We start from the raw sequence: 22,157 nt of genomic DNA, 5'->3' as shown, positions 1-22,157 counted from the left end.
TAGTAATTTGTGGGTGCCAGTTACATCTTATTACTTAACTGTGAAAGGCTATTTTCTCATTTTGGTGCTCAGGCTAACAATATTTTGAATAGGTTGCCAAAACATTTGCACCCCCTAAGCTCTCACAATTCAAACACACAGGATTTTATCTATTTCACATTCCTGTTTGATAGAAATCTGAGACAGATTTTATCCATATAGCCTGAAAAATGCTTCAAAAGCAAACCTCAATCTTCTGCATCTTTCCAACTGATTAATTTACAAACTGCACACATACAACTTAAGCCTCTATTCATGCTTGTCATCCCATGCACACTACCCACAAAGAAAAAAATTAATTAAAAATAAAAGTCACAACTCTGTGTACTATTTAAATGGATTATCCAATTATAAATTGGTACACTGAACTGTCTAAATAAGATGTTTTAGCAATCTTGTTAAAAAAATTCTTGGGCAAAATATATCTAATTTTTATAAACACCCCAAGATTTTTAAAAAACACTTGTACTATACAACTTATATTAATAGCAACCTTGAAACTGGTTTACAAGGTTTTAATCAAGGTATTTACATACCAAGTAATGTAAAGCAAAAAAACCCCAAAACTAAAAACAAAGCCCCTAATTTCCAATGACATTTTAGAATGTACTAATGCATCAAGATTTGTATGAAATTAAAATTAAGGCTTTTTCTGCATAATTTGTGTAATTTTAATTTTACATAGTAGCCAACCTTGGAAATGTCAGTCTTCAACATTCTGAACAACACACTGCATTCAATGCAGTGAAGTGTATTAAGTGTTACTTCAAATAATTACATTGCTGCTACTTCTATGTTGAAGCATGCTTTTTAAACACTGTAGTTATTCAATATTTACAATGTATATCATTTAAACTTCATGTAAAAGCACAAGTATGCCTGTCTGACTTTAATACAAACACCATACTTGGAATTTCCCCCCCCAAATGAAATGTAATATACTACAATTTTAATAATCAACACTTTTGGAAGTTTTAAAAATATGTCTTAACGTGGACCACCAACATTGGCTCAAGTAACTCAGACAATGCTGATCCTTATTTAGGGTGCAAAATTTCAGTCTGGTTTCAGTTTCTTTAGCCATAAAGTAAATATTTCCTCCAAAGCGACTCCAAAATCATGCATTTCTTCTGAATATCACACTCTTTTCTGCTGACTTCAAATGTGGTCCACCTCAGGGTAGGGGAGGGGAGTATCAGGATTCAGGATGAACTTATATGTGATTCCCAGTTTTTCATGATCCTCCCTTTTTTGCTCTTTTAAAAACACAGTGAGTTAAAATACTGAACAGCAAGATAAAAATGGAATAGGATCTATAAGAATCAAAATGTATTACCCATTTCTCCTATTATATCAAAATTTGTAGTCAGAATTGTCTTTATTGACTTTATTTTAGTTTTTGTACACAAAGAAAAATCATGTTCATATCCATCATGAACAAAAACTTAAAAAGGCAGAACTAGAAGACATGTGTTCTTCACCAAAGCAAAGCTGTGCTAAAGGTTCCAAACATTTCAATTTTTAAAATAAATATTTTCATTTTCCGACGTCTACTTTCATGTCTTCAGAGTGTCACAGGAAATTGAAGCCTATCATGAATTACAATTTTTTTTTAGAGTCCCAGCTCACTGTGTTTGGTAACTTGCCATACCATATCCAGCTTGGTTAGGAGGAGGTATTACAGGGGGAGGAGCTTGTCCTTGGGGAGGCTGAGCACCAAATCCACCCATCCAAGCAGCAGAAGGTGATTGACTTGGAAGGAAAAAAAAAAAAATCTTCAGCAAACACAAGAAAAAAAAACATCTACACAGTTATCCAAAAATTAAGCAAAGCCTAACCACAGAATAGACAACTAGAAATCAACAAACCTACAACAAATAGATCAAATAAATGATACAAGTATAGAATACATACCCCACTATTAGTCTCAAATTTCTGTTAAGAACTTAGCACAATGACATCTCTGAAGAGTATGAAAACTGATTTTTAAAACAACGATAAATGCCTCAATATATCATCTACCCATCATATATTGTACACATGGTCTATCAACTTATAAGAAATTTTAAAAACACAAGATCGTGTTGGAAAGAGTCTCAAAAGAAGAAAGCAGTGAAAATAAAGGTCTGAGTTGGCCTAGGGCAAAAAATTACAAGGGACTAACCCACTCTAACAACAAAGGGGGTTGGGGGAAGCAAGTTATTTTGTATCACATAAATCTATGACATTTCTCACACATGCCAAACAGGCATAGAATTATCAAATTTCTGAACAAATCTAGACAAAGGTCTTTTACATGCAAAAAAAAAAAAAAGTGCATTGGAAATATAATTCTACCAACTGCTTGTAGGGATAGTAGGAGGCACCATACATTACCCCAACCCCCCTTTTCACTTAGGTAATGAGAAGTAATTTTTTAGCATCATAAATCACATTTCATTAGATTATTTCTACAATGCTTAAAATGCCAAATAAGTCAATGTGTATAATTTAAATAAATCTTCCCTAGGAAAATACACTTTTATCTCTTTTGTCAGAACTGTATCTGCTTCTATACTGAAAAAACTCAAACAACTTACTCTACTCCAAATCCTTGTTGATTCCATGGTTGCCCATATACTCCATAAGGCGGTACTTGCCAGCCATTTGCCATATACTGTCCATACTGTTGTGGGTTTCCATACACTTGGCTCCACTGGCCCCACTGACTATAGTCGACCTAGGAAAAAGCAAATTATCATTTTAGGGAACAAGTAAGAAACACCGTATTTGAAGAAAGAGTGGGAGACAAGGAAGAGAAAAACTAAGTAAGCACCCTTATGTGAATAGGACTCTGTTATTTATCATTGTCTAAGTTTATTGGGGTGGTGACACCTGTGAAAAGAAAGTATTAAGATTCAGTTAATACCGCAAAATAATCAATTTTGAAACAGCATTAATACAATCAACTGAAAGTAGCTATGTTTTATTTTATTTTATTGTTTATTTTACAGAGTTTCCAAAGCTTTTATGTAGATTTGTAAGATAGAACCTTAAAAAGTGCTGTGAAAAATCCAATTACCTGTTGGAAGTTTTTAGTCATATCAGGAGATTCTTTACCCCAATAGCATTTAACCACATGTCCTTCAATCGTAGTACCATTCACCGAAACAATGGCATGGGCCGCACTTTCATGGGTTGAGAATCTAAGAGAAAAAAAATCATAAGGTTTGTCTTTTATTTTTTAAGAACTTAACATAGTAAATAATACAGAAACTCATTAGTTTACACCTGTAAGTTGGTATTTTTCCTGAAGTACATTATGTATGTAAAATTCTACATTACAAAGTACCAAAATAACAAACTCAGATACCTTGGGGGTCAAATAAGAAATGAATCAAATGTAAGACTAATAATGATATTACAAGTAGGATATTACCTGACAAATGAATAGCCCTTTTCTGGAAATACTCTTATTTCCATAATTTGTCCAAATGGTGAGAATGTCTGTCTCATAAGCTGATCTAAAAAACAAAAACATGCAAATAAAATACTTAACACTGGTGTATATCATAAAATTCATACTAGATAGTGATGAAGTGCCACAGAGAAGGCAATTAGAAAACCAAACACAGTACCTGTTAACCCAGAAGCAATTCCTCCACAGTACACAGTACAATTTTTTGGACTTGACTGGTTTACTACATCTTCAAATCTCAACTGCTTAGTGTTATCTGTATGCAGAAAGAAAACAAAAATGCTGACTGTTATAAAGTTATTATAAAATTATCTTTTACTAATCACTATTACTATTAAGATATGCCTAAATGGGAGGAGAAAATATAAAATACTTATACCACAGCCCAATTATTTTCACATAATGAAATACAAAATAAAATGTCTTACAATACTAATTTAAATATTAAGAAATTAAGACTATACTAGTACATAATTTTGTGAAGAATCCGCACTTTTAACATATACAGCAGACAAATCTTACTTTCTTGTGTACTTTTAGGTGCAGGTGGTTTACGTGTGGCCCAATTGGTTCTGATTTGACGACCACCCAACCACTGACCTCCCATATGTACAATTGCATTTTCTGCATCCTATGGGAAAAAAAAGAGAAAGAAAGAACAATCACAAAGAAAACAGTGGTATGAAAGACCTGGCAAGATGAAATAAAATGCTGGCACTGCTGGATCCAATAAATTTCATCAGTAGATGAACTCACTAAACATCCTAAACAACACCAAACTATTACCAACTAGAAAATGTTTTGAACTTGAGTGACTCATAAAAACTATTATTTATAGATTTCAAAATGCCAACATTTAGTTCAAGTAAAGGGACATTATCATAATTCAAATATGTAAGGGAAAGTCACAATCTTACTGATTATCCAAAAAATTTTTTTAGTTTCTCAAACATACACGTTTGAAAAAGAAAAACAGAACTCACAAAAGACAGTCATTTTCAAATATCTTAATTTTGTGGTTGATTTGTAACTTTTGCTGAAGAATATATAAAAACTTTAATATTATGGTCTAAATTGCCTACTCCCCAAAATCTACATTCTTATCAGTAACGAATTATGACTATGACAAAAGATTTAAAACTCCTTTTAGGACAGAAAATTTTTCTGAATTATCATTTAGAATGCTATAAAATGACTGTTGATAAAAAATGAGTTTAGATTACCCAAACCAATGTGAATTTGCAATTAATCTAAGCAAAGACACTACAATTCTGGCCCTTTATCTTACCACTTCAATAAAATGCAGGCAATTTTAAGTTGCTGAAACTACTGTAAAATCAAAGCCCACTTTACTATTTAACATTACAGTTAATGCAAATGCTTAGATATTTTGGTACCTCTCTTAAAGAATACATGCAAAAATGAAGATGAATTGCTTAAATTTTCATTTACATAACTTGATATAGTCATTAACATCCCAGCTATAAAAGTATAAATAATAATTTAAAAGAAGAGTTAAAAATGAGATTTTTATGGTTATTAATAAAACTGAACATAATGTACCTACCACCCTCCAAATTCTCAGATTAGTTCATTTGTCCTAGAGTTGGGCTTTGCTTCCAATATATCTTACCTTCACCAATGCACAAATACAATTTTAATAATCACCCTATCTTTTCCCCAGCTATTTATTTCTAAGTTTATGAAAGAAGAATGAATTATACCCTATTATTAAAACATACACAAAATTACATAAAAGTTGTGTTTGTAGTTAACATCCAAGCACATTCAAGTTTCAGATTTAGTATATTAACTAATAACTAAATTCAGTATTAAAAAATTTAAATTGAGTTGGAAGAACATACCAGTTTGTTATAAAAAGATACAAAACCATAGCCTTTGGATTTTCCAGTTGCCATGTCTTTAACTACCCGGGCATCCCTGTGAAAAGAAGCACAGCTAAATGAGGGAAGTAAGAGTCACCCTCAAAATAAAAACTAAAAGGAACCACACACACTGTATTGTGAGCATTTTTAAAATAAAATTCCAGTTAGCCCTAATTAACTACAGCCATTCCTGAACTCTCCCTAATGCTTCTTTACCTGTTAGAAAAAAGCAGTAGGACAAAAACATGTAATAAACATGCAACCTAATCAAATAGCCTGTGCTTTCTAAATTAAATGCTCAAATTTGAAGATTAATAGGACAATAGTTTCCTTTTCTAATATTCTATTTGCTAGTGTCCTCTAAGGTTTACTGATTCTATAAATTACTGTAACAATGCTAACTACTTTACCATGCAATCTCTAAATAGTTAAATGTCTTCTGCCTAGTGATACAAAATATATGAAATATTAAAAAATTGAAAAAGAGGAAAAAATAGGAATTAAAAAGGCATACATGGCCTGTTAACAGATTTCTTTATTTTTCTTGGTCAATTCTCTACCATCATTTTGGAGTTTGGGCAGCTGTAAATTTTGAAAAATTGACATTTTCAGAAATTTAAGAAAGGAGAATAAAAAACTAACAACAATGCTAAGCACACCAGTACGAAAACAACAAATTTACACAGAAATTTTAGTGAGTAAGTTAAAATGATTGGAAATATAGAACTCCACTGAATATAGAATGTTAAAATGTAAATACTAAAATATGTATATATAAATAATGTATAATAAGAATAAATAGAAATGAGAAAAAAAATCTACAACTGAGTTCCAGTGTGCACAGTTCCTTGCAGTTAGCCTTCAAGATCCTGTCCATTCTTATGAGCAATTCTGCAAAATAACCAGAATGCTATTACTTTTAATTGTGACTTGGACTTTAGAAAAACTGCAGCTCTCAGGTATAAATAAAGATTGAAAACAGTAACCTGTATCATTTATAATACTGATTTTTAAAATAGTACTACTTACCATATTTAGATTAAAAAGCAAAGCAAATATTAAAACAGAAAATTAAGAATTAAATCTTTCAAATAAATTAAATCTATAGAACAACAAATTGTATAGAGAAAAAAATTGTTGTTCTTAGTTGAAACATACTCCTATAAAGTAGTACTAAAACGTTTAATTTAAATCTATAGGAAATATACAAAATAAACTGATTTTAATCATAAAGATAAATTGTGATAAGCATCTTATAAAACTTGTAAACACTTTCAGTATATATATATATATATACACATTCAGATCCAATATGTTTGATTAAGTTAGCAACAGTAAAATCTGGGCATTAAGTTTTGTTAAGAATCAAACCACATTTGCCCCTTAACTAGCAGAATCAAATATCACTAATAAAAAAACCTACTGATTAATTCCACATTTATGACTCAGACATTGAAACATTTTAATATAGTAATAGTACTACTTTTCACTTATAGCTACATTATCAAAACACATTTGTCACAATAAAACATGAACATTTCCAATTTAATCACAATATATCCAAGGATTTACCTACTTTTCCACATTCACAAATTTCTCAGTATAAATCACATTTACTTTTAATAAACAGTATAAATACATTTACTTTTGACTAACCCATTATCCTTAACCACAAAATTTTGAAAACATTTGACAAAAAGCTGTACTTTATAAGTTTTACCATTCAAACATCTGCTTCAAAGATAACAAACACAATCACTTAAAATCTTTTTTAACATATTATACACAGGATTAGATGAAAACAAGACCCCAAAACATTGAAATGACATTAACATTTTCAACAACATCTACTACTCAAAAAAGAAAACAAATTAAAAAAAAAAAAAAAAAAACAAAAAGAACAAAAACCGAAAAGAATCACACTAACTAGGGAAAGAAAATCTTAATTCATTACAGGTTAATCATATACAATTTTGCCTATCACTATTAAGTGTAGTACTGATTATGATACTTACGATATTTTACCAAAGGGGGCAAATGCTGATTTGATATCTTCTGTTGTAATTTCTGGACTCAAATCCCCAACAAACACATGGAAGTGATCTGAAATCAAAGCATTTGGTAATCAAATACTTAAGTCGTCAGCTACTAAACCTTTTTTAGGCAACACAAAAGGAGGAAAAAACCCTATTTAAGCTGGTGATGCTGCCAGGATAATTTCAGAACTCTTCCACAGTAAAATGCAGCAGGAGTACTTACTGGAAGTATCTTTTTTCTGGCTACTTGGTGTTGTTGCCCAGTTTACTTTGACCTCCTAAAAATAAAGATTATATTTAATAAAATTATTAGGCATGTCACGAGTTATAACACTTACCACTTATAAAATCATTTATAAAGCAGGATTATTTTTGAAAAAGCATTAGGCTGAATAAAGTAAAACCATCACTCAGCAGCTGAATATCTGTTTAAAAACTTGCTAAGAAAGAACACAAACTAATTTAACATGCAAATATGAATACTTATAAGGTACCATCATTCTATTATCTTACCTTTCCCAAAATTTTTCTCCCATTCATAGCAGCTAATGCAGCAGCTGCATCTCTGTGTTCATAAAATTCCACAAAGCAATATGGGTCATTGCTTGTATGCTGCAAAACAGAAAATCCAACAGAAGAGTTGACCCTTCTGCTATCGGGTTGCTGAGAAGAAAATCCAGGAAAAAACATTACTGATAGCTAGGAACGTACAAGGTGAGATTGCATAAGTTTATGAAAGCCTAACACTTTAAAAATAAGATTTAAAGCTAAACCTGACTTTGCACCTCAGAATTCTGTTGTACTCAATCAGAAATATAAAAGCAGTATAGAATCATGATTGCCAGTATTAAATGAAACCATAGCCAGACACGGTGGCTCACACCTGTAATCCTAGCACTTTGGGAGGCTGAGGTGGGAGGACTGCCGGAGGCCAGGAGTTCAACATCAGCCTGAGCAACATAGTGAGACCCCGTCTGTATGTTAAAAAATGAAAAAAATTAGCTGGGCATACGCCTGTAGTCCCAGCTACTCAGAAGGTGAGGCAAGAGGATAGCTTGAGCCCAGGAGTTCGAGGTTGCAGTGAGCTATGAATTGCCCCACTGCATTCCAGCCTAGGTGACAGAGCCAGACCCTGTCTCTGGAGGGGAAAAAAATGAAAGAAAGAAAAGAAAAGAAAGAAAGAAAAGAAAGGAAAGAAAGAAAGGAAAGAAAGAAAGGAAAGGAAAGGAAAGGAAAGGAAGGAAGGAAGGAAGGAAGGAAGGAAGGAAGGAAGGAAGGAAGGAAGGAAGGAAGGAAGGAAGAAAGAAATGAAAACACAGAATTCTGGCGAAGAATGTTAAATAAAAAATAGAAGCTTATATTAGACCAAACAAAACCTTAAACTCAGATTTGATGAGGACCACTCCTCATCACTGCTCCTCTTCCAACATTATTTTGAAAACAATAAATTCTACCTATGTATCATAATCCTTTATAAACTGTATCCCAGGATACAGAAATTCAGAATAAATCAACTTTTAAAAATGCAGAAATGAACGAGCTTTATAAAGTTTACTCTGAATCAAAACTAGAATTAGTACTACAAATGATGGTAATTTTGTACTGCTGCAAAGACTGGATTACATATCTTTTCTGGATAAGAAAAGAATAAGAATAAAAACAGGAAAGTTTAAGATTTATAACCAGCTACTGAAATGAATTCCTTATCTTCCAAAATAGTATAATGTATTAAAGATTCTATATACTTTGAATTTGGTCTTTCAAAGACCAGAGAAATACACTACTTTCAAGAGAAGAATTTCTGAAAATGGGTTTGAATAAAATATTCCAGGACAAAGCTACAATTTTACATCATAAAACCCAATATAAAAAATTTTTATTAAATATACTTTACAACACTATGCTAGATAGTAGTTGGCAAAAACATAATTATAAAGATGGTGAGAAGGTAGTTCTACCTAAGCTCTAACAACATTCTCACCCAACAACCAAACTGGAAATGAATTTTCATAAAACTATAACCTATACTGAATAGCTGCACAACTGTACAAATAAATTTTTTATGTAAGGTTAGAAACACTCATTACTGTTCAATGTAAAATTCCCTATAAGAATAATATTTAAAATGTGGAATTCTAGTCAGACTTCCAAGGGATAAAAATACCAGATAGAACAAAGATCTTTTCAACAACCACTGTTTTTCGTTCCAGGAAAGTTTCAGAAGAAAAGTCCAAAATAAGATGTCTAAACAATACTGGCGAAGCAATCAGAAGGCATTTCCTCGAGGGAAAAAAATGGGATCATTAATACTGACAAGAAAACTATGGGCTCGCATACAAAATCCTATTGCTATAGCCATGAAATGCTATTCTTAAGAGGTAGCGAAAGGAAATGAGGGGAAAGATTCCAAATAAAAATATACCACTTAAATTCCTCCTGTGAAAGAGTTAACATTTACCAGAAACATTCACTGAAGAAAGGACTTAAAAGAAGCTAAAATTGTGCTAGTCAATTTCCCCATTTACTCCTACCCCTTTTGCCCTCTAAGGGAAACATTGATAATTATAGCAAACCATACTGGGGTCTAATGGTAGATCTAAGATAATCATACATGCTTTAGGAAACTAGTCTACTCAGGCACACTGATTTCAAATTTATCTAATAGTAGGCCAGATTCCATTCAATGTATGTACAAATGCATGCACATGTGTTTGTGTGTACATATATATAAAAATATCCACATCACATATATTTATATATTCACATCATATTACATTTCCTCTAATTTAAGACCACTGATGTTTAAGTCACACCCCTACTGTCAGAGGTATTAAAGTATTTTTCAAGTTTGCCTTAGAATCAATATTGTACATTTGTTATATAAGAAAAGCTAGAATCTATTATAAATATCTAAAGTAAAAAAATCAGGGGGAAAAAGGATTTTTCATATACTGAAATGAAATTTTTCAAACAAAAATAAATGCCTAGATGCTAGATATTCCGTACTAGCATTCATGCCTTTGGAAACCTATTTATACCACCACCAAGTGACACTTTAAAAATCAATTATGTCATTACCTTAGTGTTGTCACCAATTTTTGTTGGGTGACATAAATGTCAAGATGGAGAAATAATGAGATTTTATAAGTTCAAATCTAGGACTTCTAGAATATGGATAACTTTTGAAAATTCATTTCAAGTACCTCCACCCCTCAAATGGCTGTATACACACATAGGTTTTTAAAAAATACTGTTAAAAATAAATCTTTGACAAATGTTTCTCAAAAACTTTCTAGTGACTCTTTTCACTTTCTCACATCCCATTCTCTCTTAAACCCACTCCTGTTGGCTTCTAAGCCAACCATGCCACTGAAACTTCATGTCAACCTCACCAATGACCTCTGCTACCTCTGTTATCCCTTCGCTGTCCTTGACCTACAAGCAGAATTCAAACCAGTTGACCACTACCCTCCTCCTTTAAACATTCTCTTCTTTTGATCCTACTACACTTTCTTGGTTTTCCTGTTTCCTCACTGAAGGATCTTTCCTTCTTGATGCAAACTCCAGATCTAACTCTAAATGTTAGCTGCTCCAGGGCTCAGCCTCAGTCCCTCCACTCTTCTCCCATCACTCTATCTAGTAGACCTCATCCAGTTCCATGGCTTCAAACACTACGCAAGCTTCAGCACTGGTCTCTCCAGAGTTCCAAACTAGTTTATCCAAATGCCTACATATAATGTCCATTTATTTATTTATTTGAGACAGAGTCTCACTCTGTTACCCGGGCTAGGGTGCCATGGCGTCAGCCTAGCTCACAGCAACCTCAAACTCCTGGGCTCAGGCGATCCTCCTGCCTCAGCCTCCCAAGTAGCTGGGACTACAGGCATGCACCAGCACACCTGGCTAATTTTTTATATATATTTTAAGTTGTCTAGCTAATTTCTTTCTATTTTTTTTAGTAGAGATGGGGGTCTCGCTCTTGCTCAGGCTGGTCTCCAACTCTTGAGCTCAAACGATCCACCCGCCTCGGCCTCCCAGAGTGCTAGGATTACAGGCGTGAGCCACCACACCCAGCCATAACGTCCATTTAGATGTCTAATGCGTACCTTAAATTTAACATTGCCAAAACAGGACTCCTGGTTCCCACCACTACCCCACTCATCTTGTGCCTCCCTGTTACCCCATTTTAGTAAATGGCATCACCACCCACACAATTGCGTTAACAAGACACTTAGGGGCTTTCCTATTTCTTCCTTTTCCTTATGTCCCACTGACAATCCAGTCCTATCAATTCTATCTCCAAAATATAATCCCAAATCTATCTACCTCTATTTCTTCAGCTACTACTCTAAAGAAAAAGCCCCCCTCATTTCTTACCTAGTGAAATAAACCCAGCTAGTTTCTCTCTTTCCATTTCTTGCTCCCACAATCCATTCTCCATACAACACTATCTACAAAGCAGTAATCTTAAAAATGCAAATCAGGGCACCTCAGGCCCCTGCTTAAGTTCCTCCACTGGTCTGCCACTACAACCAGAATATAAAACCTAAACTTTGTCATGGCCCACACTGCCCTGTGTGATTCTGAATCCTGCCAACTCATAAGTGGTTAGACTCATTTCTCACCACTCTCCTTCATCACTCAGCAGGCTCCAGCCATCCTGGTCTTTGGTTCCACAAACACAACAAGTTCATTACCAACTCAAGGCCTTTGCACCTGATGTTTCCTCTGCCTCTAGCTCTTAACATAAATGGTACCATCTTATTATTCCTGTCTCAGCTCAAAGAGATGACCCGTTCCCTCACCACCTAGTCTATATAGCACCAACCCTCTAGTTATCGCAGAACTGTTTTATCCTCTTCACGACTCTTATCCCTATTTGCTTGGGGACCACATTTGTCTGGCTCTCCATTCATTATATTCTTAGTACCTGAACAGTGCCTAGGGCAAAAGAACTTTTTCATTAATGAAAGAACGAATATATAATCAAAGACAGGAAGGAAAGAAGCAAAAATATGATATACCAGAACAGAATGATGATTGTCATTACTTAGGAGAGACGATCAAAAGGCCAGGTTTTTAACAATTCCTACCTCAGGATAAAACAAACTCCTTAGCATAGCTTCTAGCCCTTTTCAAACAGTCCTGCCTCATCTCCTGTCATCTCTTATGACTAACCTCATTTTAAACTCCATCCATGCTACAGCTTCTATTTTTCCCTCTTTCTCTCACAAGCACTTCTGCTCTACCAGCCTGGATCAATGTTCTTCTATATGGAATGCCTTCTTTCCCAAATTTCTTTCTAGTCACTTTCTATTACTATCCTTTTAGGTTTTAGTCTAGGCACTGACTCCTCCGAGCTGCCTCCCCTGACCTAAGACTGCACTGGATACATATGTGCTCCTACAGCACTTTAGGCTGTCTGCTTTCATAGCATTTATTATCCTATATCCTCAATGCCTGTTAACTTCTTTGTCTCTCCACCAGACTGTAAAATTTTATGGGGCTAACAACTATCTTATTCACCACTGTATCACTAGCACTTACCGTAGTTATCTGGTACATGGTAAATAGTATAAAAAAATGTTGAATAAATAAACAAAAAGACAAGGAAGAAAAGATCCACCAAAATATGAGTCATTGGGCAATGCTACATACAGAGTCTTACCCAGGAAAAGTATAAAAAGTAAGTTTTCTTTGAAAAGAAGACAACAAAATTCTTACTCCAACAATTTAAATGCCTATCTATCTGAAGTTGCTCAGTCCTTAGTATTTACTACAGACACACAAGATGCATGCTGCTGCACTGTGACAACAATAACCTAATGTTCTTTTTCAAACACCAATTCCTAAACTTTAAATGTGCACTCTCTAAATTGTTAACATTCTTATTGGAATTGTATGAAATACAATCAAGTTTTTCACCACTCTAAAATAAGCTGTAGCAACTTTTTAAAAAGCAGAATAACGTGAAGATAATTATATTATGAAGAATGACCATTTGAGATTAACAGCACAGAAACTTTGCCCTCTCAAATAAAACTCCATTCTAAGCCTAGTTTGTCCGCCAAATCAAACTAATAAGTCAACACAACAAACACAAATCTCTCCACCAGAATAACTTGAGGCTTAAAATGAATTTTTAAAATGCTGCAAATCTACCCATGTATCTTGAAATGTTAAACATCATGCTAACTGACAGGACATGTAACTGGGAAGATCTTACCTCTGTTATCATTTTACAGCTTTTACAGGGTCCAATCTGACTGAATAACTGAAGTATAAGGACTTCTGTCACATCTCTGGAGAGGTTACCTACGTATCTGTACAAGAAGAAAAAAAAAACCACATTATCAACAATTTTCCTTCAGCTCTAGCTCTAATGCATTATCATTTAATTCATCACCTTTTATTTCATTTTAACTTCCTCTGTCTTCAATAAAATTTTTCCAATTAAACCTGATCCTATGAAAGTAAGATTAACTCAATCAGGAAAGCAACCATTGTTCTTAGGCCACTGAAATACCACTTCAAAAGACATTATAAAGAACAAATCAATGTGACCTTGGATACCCCAATGGTATATTATTCTGTACCCTAGATATTTTCTCATCTTATTGTAATTGTTAAAAATTTAAACCAGTCTCAGTAACTATAGTTTCTAATTCTAAATAATTTATAACATACACACACACACACACACAAATACTGATTCATTAAAACACCTGATCATAATAGGATATTAGACATAAAGTGAGTTTATCTTAAGACTCCCAACCAAAGCAATTACATGAACAAAGAGCAGAATTAAAGTTACAGCAAAACACACAGAAGGTGGTGGGTTTATGTTGTTTTGTTTTTGGCTAAGTAAGATTGTTAGCAATGATGTCTTCATTGTTTTGTTTTAGGAGAGCAGAGTAAAATAATAAAATTCCCCAGTTTAAAAATGTATCAGAATCAACAACATACATCTTTATATATTTAACAAAGTAAATACAAAGATTTCTTTAGGAATTTGGAGAAAAATTAATATAAATCCAGATATACTTTCGACTATGGATATTTAAAGATTTGGGTTTTTTTCTTTAATTACAAACTGAATGTATGTGAAGATTTTAAATACAGTTAAGTTAAAAAAAGAAGAAAAAAGAAAAAACACTACTTCACTACTTAGAGATGACCACCTTGGTTTATGTCCTATATTATGAATTTATCTTAATTTATATCAATAAATTGCAAAATTTTAAGTCTTTCTGGTACTCAGAGTATAATTCCTCAAATTTGCATCTGTTGCGAACAACCTCATAAACCAAACAATATTTGTAAAAGTTAACATCGTTTCTTCTGGAAAATAAAAGATATAAGTTTTATTTTTCTAACTATAATATATAACATCTGGAAACTGAGCACTAAGAAGAAAATAAGCCTTGCAACATGGTTGCCATTTTAAATATATAACTGCTTTAAGATGGGACACTCTGAAAGGAAACAACTGCTTGAGAAAGCTAAGGTTAAGTAAAAAAACAAAAAGATCCAATTAAGAATGAGTAGCAATTTTCCAGTTAAGAATTTCATTCCAATGAGTACTAAGAATCTTAGTGTACACACTCTAAAATTGAAACAAATCCCCAATATTACTTAAATATAAGCATAAAGAAGGGACAAACTAGTTTAAATCCACTAGGCCAGCAGCATTGGTGGTTCAGTGGTAGAATTCTCGCCAGCCACTATGCCATCTTTTCCTCATAATTAAAGAACTGACCTGTCAGTAGGCCAGTGCAATGACACACTTTTTCTAGCAGTAGTGAAAGGTTATGGTATCATGAGCTAGCCATAGACGACTGTTAGTCCCTTCTTAACTCATAGGGGTCTGTGAGCCTGTTATCTATGCAATAATTTCTTTTTATACAGGGTAGACCTACTTATAAGAAAAATGGACAAGTAATCTTGGTCATCTACACATTATGCTCATCTTGCCTAAAGGACTAGTTAGCTCATTTCTAACATCCAAATTTCAGATTGCTTTTCCTTTACTCTCAGTTCTGTAACTCACACATTTACATGTGCCTTCATGTATCACAATACGTGATAGAGACACATTTTTATAGCTTTTAAAATACTGTACTATAGTATTTAAGTACCTTTACATTATCATAAAATAATCTGTCCCAAAATAAATACTAACAAAAATATTTAAGACAAAGGTCAATGCCGGGCCTAGTAAGAAGATCATCTTGTGGTAGTATATTGAAATACTTTTGATTTTTTCCCCCAAATTATAGTTTCTACACTTAACTCTCTGCTCGGGTTACGAAGTAGTCAACCTATTCTGAAGTTCCAAGTTTTTAAATATATAATTTCTACCTAAAGGACATATACCAAAAAAACAGAAAAAAAGACAAATGACTGGAATTCTTAGACTGAGAAGTCAATTCAGAGAGAGAACACTTAGGAAATTCCAAAACGATTTTTAAGTCAAGGAAAAAATAAAAAAAGAAAAGGCATACCTTAGAGTTTATTTTGTCTTCTAAGAACAGGAACTGTAGGAATGGATGCATTAAAAACTGAAAATGACACCTTTATCCCTAACATCAGGGTTAAAATCCAATTTGAAACTAGAAACTTAGCAGTTTCACAGGAGGCAAAAGTTCACATTGCCAAACTACTTCCTATGTCCAATTGGGCAGAATTTTAAGTTAAGAACATGTCTTTCAGAAAACTAATGATGCTTTTTCAAAACTGAATATGCTCTCACTCTGAAAAGAGTAGCCCTCCCAAGGCTGAAATTACCAACTCTGTTACACAAAACACTATGGCTAAATTTCCATAAAAGTAACATTTTTGCTTTTGTTTTTGACAAGTTCCTATATAAGAGGAGATTTTGCAACAATATCCTTCAATAGACCTCTAATTAATTGTTCAATTGTCAGTATAGTGCTTCATTTTAGGAAACAGGCAGGGTGGAGAAAAGGTACAGGAGGCACAACTGAGTTGATCAACTATATATTAATATATAGGAGATAGTCTCTCTCTCTCTCACACACACACACTCTTTAAGAAACACAAAATATGATTAAGTCAAATGAGGGGCTTGATTATAGCCACAATATAGCCAAATCCATGGTATAGCTAGTCAATTTTAAGGGATTTTATGGTATTTTTTTCTGCTTTGGTAGATGTTCGGCTTATACTCTATATCATTGGTATATTTCCTCCTTTTGACTATCAGGAAGAAAGAACTGCCTTAAAGGAAGGCATTGTGTAACATGGTATTATCCCAATTCCTATTGGTTTTGTTCTAGATAAATGAAGAAAATAAGATAAACTGCAATAGAAAACTACAATTTTTTCTTTCTTTTGTTTTTTTACCTGGTATGTAGCTAAAGAACACTGTTATAACTAATGCTGTATTGTAGATTCAGATATACCATGGATCAAATCACTGCACTACAAAGCTATACACAACACAAGCCTGAAGCGTGTGTCCCACAAGGCAGGTGTCAGGCAGTCCATTTTCAACACCAGTATTACACAGCATGATCTCATTTGTTTGTTTTTTTAGATCACAAGTTACCCAATACATAATACCCCAAAATAAATGTCAAATGAGATGAAGAACATCAGAAAACAGATCTTTAAAGCAGCTATACAACAAATAAAAATTTAGGCTCAACATCAAAGCAATTCTATACCACTTTAAATACCATTAAATAAATTAGTAATACTGTAGGTAATGAATATTTAAAGACCTACCTAGGCTATAAACACCATATTGTTTTCTGAAGATAGAACCATATGTCTTAGCTTGTGTGTGTCTGCAGGAAAAAAACCTCACTAGTAACACACAGGCATTTTAAGGAAACAATTTAAGATAAGCTTTGTTAAGAGTACATTCTTTTAAAACATCCTGGCCACTTGAAAACCTAATCCATAGATCACAATGCAATATACAGGATCTCCATAAACAAACAAACAAAACAAAACCATACTAGGTATCAACCTCTAAAATCATGTTCAAAGTTTTCGTCATGTTACTTGTAACTAAAAGAACCCTTTGGGGAGAAATATATAAAAGGTACACTTAAAAAAACTACTATGCATTATTTTTTATTAAACTCTATGATAAAAATCCCAATTGTGAAACATTTGCTCTTATCTCAAGATTTTTCATTTGAAGGTTTAAAAAAATATATAAAAATCAACAGACTGCAACATGTTTGACAGTAACGTCTGCCTATAATCATAATTCAATCAGAATTTTTAAAAAAGGTCTTAATATTAATTTAACAAAAGAAGTATAATCATTGTAAAAATATTTGAGTACCTCTATGTTCCAGGCAGTGAACTAAGTGCTGCAGGGGTAAGACCTAGGAAGATGTAGCAGTCCTTGTCTTAAGAAAACCCTTCCCATGGAGAAGAGTGGGAGAAGGAAAAAGGAAGACAATAGTAAACATGTACTGACATACAGAAACAACAGAGCTTAAGATGTTTATTTACTCACTCATTTACCTGTCACATTTTTAGACAATTGTAAACATAGAAAACAAGTGTTTCAAAGAAAAGAACAGGAGATTGGAGAAGACAGAGGTACGGAATGAGTAACAAAAAAGTTAGCTTATTAGTCTATTGGAGAAGATCTGATAGAGATGAAGACAAGGCAGATGCAAAGATAGATAAAGGATATTGGAAAAGCATATTATTTAGCATGACAAGACCAGAAATTCCTCTTTATAAAGAACAGATAGAAACAGTTAATGAGACAGGTGCCATGAGAATTTATCAATTATTCAGTAGCTATTATGATGCAATGATGACATTTCAGATTTTTAGATACAATGTAACTTTTATCTTTGTTAAATACATGCTAACTAGGCATTGAATCTGGCTTTCCCAGATTCATCAAAGTACACATTGCTAACTAAACAAGAAGCCTTGGCTTCAACAGATGTTTAAGAACAAATTTCAAGTGTGTCCCAAGTCTCTCCTTTCTTGGAAGAGAAGGCAGAAATGGAAGACAACATAAAACATAAATATAAAAAGCTCTATTAAGCACGCTTTTCATTGAAGCATTTGATGTGCTTAAGGTGGCCTTAAATTCTCAAAACAGGATAGCAAATACTTTAGTGAGAACATTAGAGAAATGGGAATAAAAAGAGTTCAAGGCTACAAAAAAATGTGTATTAATACTGAACATCTATCTTCTTTACTGAGCATACTGTCTTTGGTAGGAGTTATGGCCTGAGTGCCCATTCACCTTCCTTTATTCCCCAAAAAAGTAATTTCCCCATCAGATAGCAGAGCCAAGTGAACTATGAGCCTATCAATACCAGTAGAGGCAAGAGAAACAAAGCAACGATCTGACTCCTTGTGCTTAAGGTAGGACTGCTGAGCCTCGAGAGGCTGGGAAAACTGAAGGTGCCCAATTTAAACATTTAATTAGAAATTACTCAGACTTAAAAAAAATGCAAGAGAAAGAAAGGAGTGCCACACTATCCGGAAAGGAATGCAAATGCTGAGTCATCACTCTTCATTGGGAAAGGATGGAAACTCGAATTAAGTGGTTGGAAGATGAAATTCATTCATTAGATTGGGCTTCAGGTAAAAAGCAACAGTAACACAGGAGGAAAAGCGCCCAAAAGACACACATCGAATAGCAGATGAAGACATCATTTCAGCCAACTCTGAAGGTTTCGACGCACAAACAGATTAGGAAGAGGCAACACCAAGAGAGCAAAAGGAGTTTAACAACTGGTTGTCAGTTTAGTGTAGGGAGCGCTCAAAGTAAACTTCGTTATCCAAGAAGGAAAAGATGCTCAGGCGGCAAGAGGCATCTCTTTTGCACTTTAAAAGTAGCGGGCGCTAGGCGGGTTTTCCTGACAGCGTGGGCGGGGGCACGTGGGGCAGAAAGAGAAAAGGGGTGGTGGAAAAGTGGTGGAAGAGTGCCTGGCTTCCTTGGAGAGCTTAGCCTGGGTGAAGAGTTGGGAGCAACCCGAGCTGTGGACGTGGAGGGTGTGAGTGCTAATTCCTCGGGCCCGCAGGGGATGCAGCCGCAGTCCCACCCCCAGTCCCACCCCCACCAGGCCCAGCCCCCTTAGGGACCAGCAGCTCCGGGCCCAGCCCAGGGCCGCCCCCCCCCAAAGCAAAGGGGGAGCAGGAGCTCTCCTGGGCCTGACAGCCTCAGCCGTGCAGAAACCCGGCCTAGGGAAGGTGTGCAAAGAAAGGCTAGAGAGAAAAAGGTCGAGACAAGCCCCAGACCCCAGGAAGTGACTGTTTGGGGGAAGGGAGGGCTTCCTTCCCAAGGAAAAGGGGACAGATGAGGAATGCACTTAGCGTCCACGCCACCCTGGCCAGGGAGCCGCCTAGAGTCCCGGGTTTGGCCCACTCTCTCCTGCTCCCTCCCTTAGCGTCCCACGGTGCCCGGGCCTCTCGGCGCTTGGCACCCCCAGTCTCGGGTACTCACAGAGTCCGGGGCTGCCCGTCGTCTTCCATCATGGTGGGTGCGACGGAGCGATCCCGGGACAAGAGGGAGGGCAGGGCTGGGGAGGGGAGGGGGTGGGGAGGAAGGGGAGGGGGGCTCCGGGCACCGGCTGGGGACAGAGGAAAAGGTACCGAACCCTGCTCTCGGGCTCTCTCCCCCCAGCCCGCTCCGGACACTGCGCTCCAACCAGGAGGAGCAGGAGGAGGAGGAGGATGAACAAAATGGCCGCCGCCACCAGCCAGGCAGGAAACGGGGCAGAGCGCAGGCGCGGCCCGCCAGGTCACCGCTCAGGCCGGCCGCGACGGCCTGCGAGGGGGATAAGTGAGGGGAGACAAAAACGGGCCGGCGAGGAAACCCTGTGCCTGGTCACGACGGGCCACGTCGTCGCCGTGGGCCTGCTGGCCAGCCGGAGCCCAGCCAGCTCCAGAAGAGATCGGGTAAAAGGAGAAACGCCGGGAAGCCGAAGTCTCTGGGAATTGTGGTCCTGGAAGTGAGAGAAGGAAGCACTTCTCCAGAGGACTACTGGGAACTGTAGTCCAAAGTAGGCGGCCGGCGCCCGCCCGCGCCGGGACGCGAAGAAGAGACTTCTGGGTAGTGTAGGCGTACGGGAAGACGTGCGGCGACCGGGAAGTCGGCGTGTGGGAGGGAAGGGAAGAATAAAGGCGACGTTGAAAGGCGGGGAGACGAAGTGGGGGAGGCGCCGTCGGGAAGTAAACTACAAGTCCCAGAGTGCCTCGCGCTGGGGGGCTGTCGTAGGACTGCTCCAGGCATTTTAAGGCTCTTCTGTTGGCTCAGCCTGAGTTTCTGCTCCGCCTCCGTCCAGCCCAAGAGCGGTTTCTTCAACTGCGGCTCTGGCAGTGTTCGGCCTCCGCGTGGTGTCCGAGCGAGTAGGCCTTTCCAGTCCTCCTCTGTTAATCCGAACGGCCGGCCCGCGGTCATCAACCGCCGCCTCGCGCTGCGGGCGGGAGAGAGGCTGGCCCGGCGGGGACCCGGAGGGGCTGGGGCGGACCTCGGGCCAAGGGCCGGCTGTTATCTTTTGGGCGCTTTCCCCCCGCAAATAGGTATTCGTAGCCTAGCTACCCTGCTTGTAAATTGCTTTGTAAGTTTCAGAGGTTTCCCTGTCCATTATCTCATCGGATAAGGGGGTAAAAAGAGCAGTCCTCCATTTAAGTGACTTGCAGGCTGGGCGCGGTGGTTCACGCCTGTAATCCCAGCACTTTGGGAGGATCGGGGAAGCCCAGGAGTTAGAGACCAGCCTGAGCAACATACCCAGACTCGTCTTTACAAAACAAACATTTTAATTAGCGGGGCGTGGTGGCGCAGACCTGTAGTCCCAGCTACTCCGGAGGCTGGAGTGGGAGGATCACTTGAGCCCAGAAGTTTGAGGTTACTGTGAGCTATGAGCGAGACCTGTTTCCAGGAAAAAAAAAAAAAAAAAGACTTCCCCTCCTACGCTTACCCCCTTATTTAATTCTTAGAGTTAAAAAAAAATCGTTGGGCAGAAACATGCATAGATTTAAGTTTGCACTTACATCAATCATGTGGAGGGGGAATGCAGTTTTGCATGAAGATGTAGAAAGCCAAACTAGCTCTGCAGCCCTGCAGAATGTGTTAAACTGCCCCCACCAAAGAGTTCCTGGTGTGCTTTCCCGCCCCCCCCCCCCGAAGCACCTTGAGGAGAACATTATTGAACTCGTACTTGCTCTTGTAGCTTGGTGAAGGGTGGTGGGGAAGAAAGATCTTCCAGCCTATTGCCAGAGTTTAACAGCCCCAGTTAGCAATGCCTTATGAGGTGGTTCTGCAAACGTGCTGGGGACCTACCCTGCAAGTGGCTATGCAGCGGGTACTACTGAATCCAATTTTGTAGGCTCAGTCAACCATCCACCAGGAGGTTTAATGTCAATTTGTCGGGGAGGAGATTTCAACCTGGAAGACCATGGAGACTATGGCAAGGAGTTGAGCCCCGTAAGAGTCGGTGGGAACAGTAAAAGGGTTCAGAAGACAGGAGCCATGGCTAAAAGGTATGGGGCGAAGGGGGTGCAACTAGGGGACAGCGTGGAATAGGTGTCTTGAGAGCCAAAGCTAGACAGGTGGACCTGGGCCTTGTAAAACTACGTTGTCAAGGGTCTATATCATTCTGAAGGGTTTCAGTTTTATCTTCTAGACAGTGAGGAACGATTCAATGAGGTTTTACCTGTTTTTTTTTAATTGGACCTAGATGTGCCACTGGATTTAATCACAATCCAATTCATTGATCTATA

At 36.7% G+C, this 22,157-nt stretch overlaps 1 protein-coding gene across 6 annotated transcripts; it reads right to left on the bottom strand.

Annotated features, from left to right (window-relative positions):
* Positions 1-1,411: 1,411 nt before the first annotated feature.
* On the bottom strand, positions 1,412-20,584 carry TIAL1 (TIA1 cytotoxic granule associated RNA binding protein like 1). 6 transcript variants are annotated; one of them, XM_045569382.1, is made up of 12 exons: positions 19,879-20,584; positions 13,645-13,741; positions 7,932-8,081; positions 7,642-7,696; positions 7,398-7,485; positions 5,362-5,437; positions 4,019-4,127; positions 3,657-3,752; positions 3,458-3,542; positions 3,101-3,224; positions 2,619-2,758; positions 1,412-1,791 (listed from the first exon to the last, which is right to left on the bottom strand). In XM_045569382.1, the coding sequence occupies exons 1-12, from the start codon at positions 19,908-19,910 to the stop codon at positions 1,665-1,667; spliced, it is 1,179 nt and encodes a 392-aa protein (XP_045425338.1). In that variant the 5' UTR covers positions 19,911-20,584; the 3' UTR covers positions 1,412-1,664. The 6 variants fall into 6 exon arrangements, with proteins under 6 accessions (XP_045425338.1, XP_045425339.1, XP_045425341.1 ...); XM_045569383.1 differs by having other exon boundaries at positions 7,932-8,030; XM_045569385.1 differs by lacking the exon at positions 19,879-20,584 and adding an exon at positions 17,172-17,233.
* Positions 20,585-22,157: the final 1,573 nt, after the last annotated feature.

The sequence above is a fragment of the Lemur catta genome, chromosome 14 (assembly GCF_020740605.2).
Source record: "Lemur catta isolate mLemCat1 chromosome 14, mLemCat1.pri, whole genome shotgun sequence".
Classification (NCBI taxonomy): Eukaryota; Metazoa; Chordata; class Mammalia; order Primates; family Lemuridae; genus Lemur; species Lemur catta.
The sequence above is the reverse complement of the archived record's forward strand: the minus strand, read 5'-3'. Positions and strand labels throughout refer to the sequence as shown.